Here is a 6,706-nt window from a genome sequence, read left to right on the forward strand (position 1 = left end):
TCGAAGAACCTTGACGTGACCTCGACCTGCTTCGTGATCTTCGCCTCGATCTCCTACGTGAGGACGAGCGCCGACGTGATCTCGACCTTCTCCGCGGAGCGCCTTGCCCTCCTTGTCCGGCTTCGGTGTCACCGAACCCAAGAAAATTGCGTATAGCCGTCATGGAAGAACCCCGATAAGTCGACGTCGTAGAACGTGACCTTCGAGGTTCAGGGGACGAAAACCGGAATTCATCCGCCACATTCTCTAACATCTTGCAACAATGTTCCAACGCATTGGCTACACTTGACCCGGGACCCGCTGATTTTTCAGCGGGACTGTATCTTGAAAACGGGTCTTCGGCGTCTATAATGCCATGCCTTCTAGTAACTGATGCTGATACCACCTGTCCAGTACCGGGTGGTCCAAGTTGAGATAGAAGTTGTTGCTGCTGCTCGAACTGTCGTGTCTGGGACTTTTCCGCCATTTCTTGAAATTCCTGGAACATGCTCTCGATTTCTTGCATCTCCCTCGACTTCTCTTCACGTCGGCGCCTCTCTTTCATCCTCTCTCTCTGACGTTTTCTTTGACGCCGCTTTTCTCGTTGTCTTTGCCTCCTAAGCCTCCTTTCTTCTCGTCGAGCACGCTTCTCTTCCAGAACACCTCTCTCCAGCTCTTGCTCAGTTCTAGCGTCCACCATGGCACCTAACGCGTCTATCACATCTGTTTCGTACCTCAGGTCTTCTACCGGAGGAGAACGGGGTCTGGATCGTGGGGGTGACCGCGACGGAGACCTGTAGCGTACCGGGGACTGGTAGGAGACTTGCACAGGCGGTGGTTCAGTGACAGTCATGTCCGGCTGTTGAAGTATCACGGGCGTCGGCGGCACGGAAGCCTGTCTGTAGGAAGGCATGCATCTAACTGACGCAGGACGGCCGGGACGTCCTGGTGCTGGGTACTCCTGTCGCGGGTACTCTGTTACACGGCGAATGATGCTGTCGTGCGAAGCCAACACGGTTGGCTCACCGGTATCCGACGGGATCTCGGAGATTTGTTGGCGCGAGATAGTCTCGTAATGTCGTCTTGGCTTTGGAGGCGGCGGAGGTGGCGGCTCTTCTTCCTGCGGCACCATCTCAATCTCGGTTCGCGTACGAATTTTGATCTCTGGACCTTTTGGACCGGAGATGACCTGCTCTATAACCTGTGGTGCCGGTGGAGCTGCTGAGAATACGACTGGAAGATCAGCGGGAGGGAGAGGCGGTGGAATTATCTGCGGCGGTGGATAAGCTGGCTTGGGTGCAGGTGGCGGCTGTTGCGTAGGTGGTGGCTGTTGCGTAGGCGGCGCTGCAGCTGCAGCAGCAGGAGGAGGAGGTGGAGCAGCAAGGGGTTTCGGCGGTGGCTGGGGTGGTTCAGGCGGGGGAAGCTTCGCTATGGCCTCAGGTGAAGGTAACGATATCTGTAGTTGGTTAAGCGCGGCGTCCAGTGCCATCAAGGGCTCTAAGTTCGGCGGCTCCAACGAAGACAGTCGGTTGAATGTTTCCGGTGTCGCAACCATCCTGATTCGTTCTACAACAGACGGATAATCCCCCGTTGTTGTGGAGTACCCGGAAGTCTCTGTCGTTGTTTCGTGGGTGATCATGATCATTCCTTCCGGAAATTCCATTCCAGGGAGCGGCGGCTGATCCAACACTCGGGCTGCAGGAGGTGGAGCAGCAGCGGCGGCGGCAGACGGGGCAGGAGTTAGGGCTGCTGGCTGGCGTGGTGGAGGCGGCGCTGCAGGAGCAGCAGCCGCTGGTTTTGCCGGAGGCGGAGATGCCGTACCTTTAGGTGATTTCTTCCCTTTTTTCGCCTTCTTCTTTCGTTTCTTCTTGCCTTTCTTGCTGCTGCTGCTCTTACTCTTCTTCTTCTTCTTTTTCTTTTTCTTGCCCTTCTTTTTCTTCCGCTTCTTCTTCTTCCGCTTCTTCTTCTTTTTCCTCTTCTTCTTCTTCCTCTTCTTCTTCTTCTTCCTCCTCTTTTTCTTCTTGCCCTTCTTTCTCTTCTTTTTCCTCTTTTTCTTTTTCTTCCTTCTTTTCTTTTTCTTCTTTTTTTTCTTCTCGCTCCCACCGCCGGCGTCGTCGTCATCATCCGGTCGCTGAATCTCCTTGCCCAAATGGAAACCCTTGCGGTACTTCACCTTACGGCGCCGTCGTCTTTTCTTTTTCTTTTTCTTCTTGCGTTTTTTCCTCTGCAGCACTTCATCGTGGGGCCTCTCCGGTAACACGGCCATCTCCTTGGTATCGGGCCTCCTGTCCATGTAGGTGACGACACCCGGCGACTTGTACTTGTCGAACTCCAGGACTCTGACATCTTTCTCGAAGGAGAGCCGCTTGTCGGTTTTGATGACGTCGTCGCCCCAGTCCAAGTCGGACGGAGTGTCACCCACAGAGACGTCCCATCGGTAGTCGTACCCTTTTTCACCCTCGACGACTGGCCTGTGGGTGCCCGGTGTGATTTCCTCGGCCGGTGGCTGAGCCATTCTTGTTAGCAGTTATCTGTGGCTACAGGTCTCCTCCATATTGGCGACAAGCCCTTACATGAAGGCGTTTTGTTGTCCGGCACCGTTGCGCAAGAAAACAGCCATTAGTTCCTGTAGGTGCGTGCTTAAGCTGCGCGCTCGTGCACGTGAAATTGACGATAGCACTGTCTTCTTCGCCCCGCTTGCTGGTGCTCGCAAGAGGATTTGTAAATGCTCAGTTTTCGTGTGGTTTTGAGTTGGAATGTTTGTAGTTTATATCACTGTGTGAAAAAAAAAACAATTGTGTTTCTGTGAATATTAGCTAAGACAAAAATGATATATTGCATTGATGCGTGGAAAATCCCCCAACACTGTCCGAGAAGCACTCACTACATTCGATCGCTTTCAAGCTGTTATGACCTTTTTCGTTCCTTAAACATCATGCAACCGAGTAACGCGAACGCGTCTGCGACATCAGCTGCCGGTGAACGCAACGAAAGCATATAAAGTTCACCTCTCGAAGAAAGGTCACGGGTTAAACGAAGCAACGTTCCCGGGGAAGTAATGGCCAGCAAGATGGAAAGCCTGAGAGAATATCATGATTTAATTACTCTCTCGTCCAATTCTCTATTGTTATACAGCACGCGGTGTTAACGTCATACATCGCAGAATATCACGCATGGTACGCCTACGGAACACATCTGCATGTACTCGAATACATAAAAATGTGCTGAACGTGCAAAACGTTCACTAGCGCGCAGTCCTCTGACGCGAACTATGGCTGAGTTGTGGATGAACATTGTTGCGTATAGTATGTGTACCGGCCCTCCTCAACCCAGAGATACGTGGAAGGTAACAGCTTGTTAGTCTGTAGTTGATAGTTAGTTACGCAGCGTATACGGCATATACAGGGTATTCAATTTTACCGGCAACATATTTTTATATTTAAAAAAGCCTTTACTTAGAAAAAGCTTTCATAAAGAGCAACATTGGTGTTGGTTTGTTTCCATATCAAAATTCGACTATGGATATTTCAACGCTCGCGCGCTTTACGGGGTTTTTGAAGCGTGAAATGTCTTTCAACGTGGTTTGTCTTCAAAATCACCTACTTAAAAGAGGTAATTAACGAATTTTAGGTAATTAGTCATATTGTAGTGGCATACTCTCTTCGACAGGACGTCTGCCTGGCCATATAACACAACTGCAAAAACAACATCAAACGTTGCGCTCACCGCTTTCTTATAAAAGTATGTTTCGGGTAAAAATGAACACCTCGTATTTAACCGCCTTCCTCATCTTACACCTGTCTCCATTTCACCGTCGGTTTGGTTGCACATATGCGTTAGCAGTGCCGCACTGCGGTGTATTTTATATTGAATTTCTTATGAAGGCAGGTTGCAGTTTATGGCGTTTCCCCTGCAGCATACTTAGGTCTGAATCGAAAGCGTCGAGCATTCTGGATCCCCTATGCTTGTATACCGTGCATACAGTGCGTCACTAAAGGACCTTTATGGTTGCACGAATTATTTTTCGGGCAATTGAGACGCGAGCTTCTAGCCATAAAAACTGCAATCATCATCAGCAGCAGCAATGAAGCGCAACAGCAACGTCGAACGTACGCTGAAAGTTGGGAAACGTAATGTGTGCACAATGTGTCGTGGGAATAAATGAAATGTATTATATCGCGTAAGATATGAGACCACATGCTATATAGAAATGTTATTTTATTAAACGCAAACCTACACACTAAGAAAAAAGGTAGAAATTCCTACCCAAGCTAGTAGAACGACAGTACTGCTACCATTTTCGGGCCAATCCATACGCGCCTTCTCCTCCGCGGGTATAAGCGTCCCTTTCCCTTGTTCCTCTCTCTCACGTTTGCTCGTAGAAAACAGGGTAGAATTTCCTACCCAAGCTGGTAGAACGACAGTTTATTCTACTCTGTAGTTTGTTTCTACTCTGCAGTTGTACCTAAAAGGTAGAATTGGTTTGAGTAGAAATGTGGTTGCAAAACAGCTCTACCGAGATGGGTAGAAAATTCTACCTTTTTTTTTTCTTACAGTGTACAAATGCCGAGGAAAAAAAATAATTTTTAGTAAAGTAAGACTCCACTTTCAAGAGAAACGGATTTCCTTTCTATAACGTGCCTCCCTGTTGACTTCCCAGGACTTGGTAGTAGTTAGTTAGGACTAGCTAGGACTAGCTAAGACCTGCACATGCGGCTTTGAAGAATGAACCATGTACCTGACATTTATGCGATTTCTTGCTTCACAATTACGGTGCTCCGATGGACGTGTCCGCTTGTAAACAACGAGAAATGGTCGAGGCGGGCCACAATTAGCGACGACATAGACAAGTAAGCTTTGGCCTCAGCCTGCAATAAGCAGCTCTTTTCCCTGAGGTGTTTGAATGTGTCTGCTTGCTCGCGCTCAAACAGTATAACGTACTGCGCTTAAAGGTACCGTAAAGTAATGTCCGTTTTGTGGTCTGGCACACACGTGGGATCAAAAGGGTGTCCATTCTTTCAGGGAGCCGTTGATTGTCACCACCGCTTTCCTCGAAACTGTCAGCAAAATAACGTAAAATTAAATATAGTAATATACGTAACTAAAGGTACCGTAAAGCAGCAGACAGGTTATGTTCGCTGTTAAACCAGCACAACAAGTTATACATGGGACAATGAACGTTAAACATTTTTAATTGACCAGCAAAATTGCGGGAAAACGGCTCGGGCCGACGTTTGGTGGGAAATAATCCCCAATATGTCAGGCAACTGTGATCGATGTTCGCAACTGGCTCGCTGCTCATGATGACTACGTAGCCGACACGTAGCCGACTTCTTTTCTTTTGGACACAGCAGATTGCAACTCTACCACAACGAACTAAATTTTCAGAATTAATTTTGCAGAATCTATTCAATGTCGCAATCCACGGGGCTCGCACTGTATAGACCTCTGCCCGAGAAACGTCATCATGGCGTTGGTAGACAGACTGAAACCGAAACAAATCGGGAGGGGAGGGCTGGATTCCCCGAATGGACACTTGTTCGCTGCCTCCTACTGAAAGAAAAGTAGGACCGAAGGTCGCGTCCCTTTCACGGATCATCGTTACTCCCTCAAGACTGTGACTTTCGGGCGCGACCTGCTTCGCCCTTAGCTTCCAGCGTAGTTGAACTCTACCCAATTGGTGGCGCTATCGAACACTATGACGTCATTTGTTTACAAAGAGACACTATAGTCTCGATATGGACTGGAATGGACGCGACCGTCAGCATATCATATAAGAAATGCTCGTGATAATATCTAATGCGAGTTCCGCGTGCACCAACAGATCGGTCAGTTGACTAACTGACAAACTATGGAACTTTCAAGCAGTCAAGCAACATTGTGTCTTCGGCAGCTCATTGTGTGCGTATCCGTTACAGGCCCTTACGAGTACGAACCAACACTATCTTCTGTACACGTCTTACGCCAAGAGCAGTCGCCGAGTAGATCCTTGTACCCATCTGATCAACCTACGGAATGATACAGAAAAAAAGATGGTGGTATTCCAGGGAGTTTCTTATGATCAAGGCTCTTGGTAAGATGTCCCTTCCTACCATGATAGGTAACATTGCTCCTCCATACTGTTTTGTGCAGTCAGCGTTCGACTCTGTTCGTTCCTTATCTACGAATTCCTTCGTTTTATGAACATTTGCCCTATATGCCTCGCTCGTTTACAGCAAAGTACTTTAGTGAGTGGCTCCAGCCGTCAGTGTGATCTGATGACCTCCGCGTATATGCAAGGCCGACATACTGTTATTATTTCTTGCTAGGACTGTGGAAAATAAGTACATCATGACAGACAAACCAGACGATGATCAAGCGAAAGATTATATGACATCGACTTTTGATTCAAGTAAGTTGTGCTACAAGTTCAATTAAATAAGTTAATTGTTTTACAGAAAGAGGACAATTTAAACAATGAATCACTATAAAGGTCCCGTTCTTCTTTGTTGATTTTCATATATCTCCGTACTGTAACTTTCTTCGGACGTTTTAGTGCATGGCCCCACCATGATGAACAGCTAAAAATGAGAATGACTTTTGAATCGAGAGGCACGTCGGTGACGATCTCTATAGCAACTTTCTGCAATCACTTTTTACTTCATTATTACTTACTAATTACTCTGCAGTCACTGCAGTTAGATGTCATCTGCGCGAGCAACCACGTAACGTAATCTACAAACACGGA

The 6,706-nt window shown here is 47.7% G+C and overlaps 1 protein-coding gene across 4 annotated transcripts in view; it reads left to right on the forward strand.

Moving 5' to 3' along the window:
• LOC135367257 (uncharacterized) overlaps positions 1-6,706 on the forward strand; it is a 31,870-nt gene that overhangs the window by 23,327 nt on the left and 1,837 nt on the right. For 2 of the 4 annotated variants that reach the window (XM_064600429.1, XM_064600432.1), the window contains exons 1-3: positions 3,191-3,325; positions 5,898-6,052; positions 6,288-6,370. In XM_064600429.1, coding sequence (XP_064456499.1) covers positions 3,251-3,325; positions 5,898-6,052; positions 6,288-6,370 — 313 coding nt within the window. In that variant the 5' untranslated portion in view covers positions 3,191-3,250. Of the gene's footprint in view, positions 1-3,190; positions 3,326-5,712; positions 5,808-5,897; positions 6,053-6,287; positions 6,371-6,706 lie in introns of those variants that run through there. The other 2 variants (XM_064600430.1, XM_064600431.1) reach the window with 2 other exon arrangements.

The sequence above is a fragment of the Ornithodoros turicata genome, chromosome 8, assembly GCF_037126465.1.
Source record: "Ornithodoros turicata isolate Travis chromosome 8, ASM3712646v1, whole genome shotgun sequence".
NCBI classification, from domain to species: Eukaryota; Metazoa; Arthropoda; class Arachnida; order Ixodida; family Argasidae; genus Ornithodoros; species Ornithodoros turicata.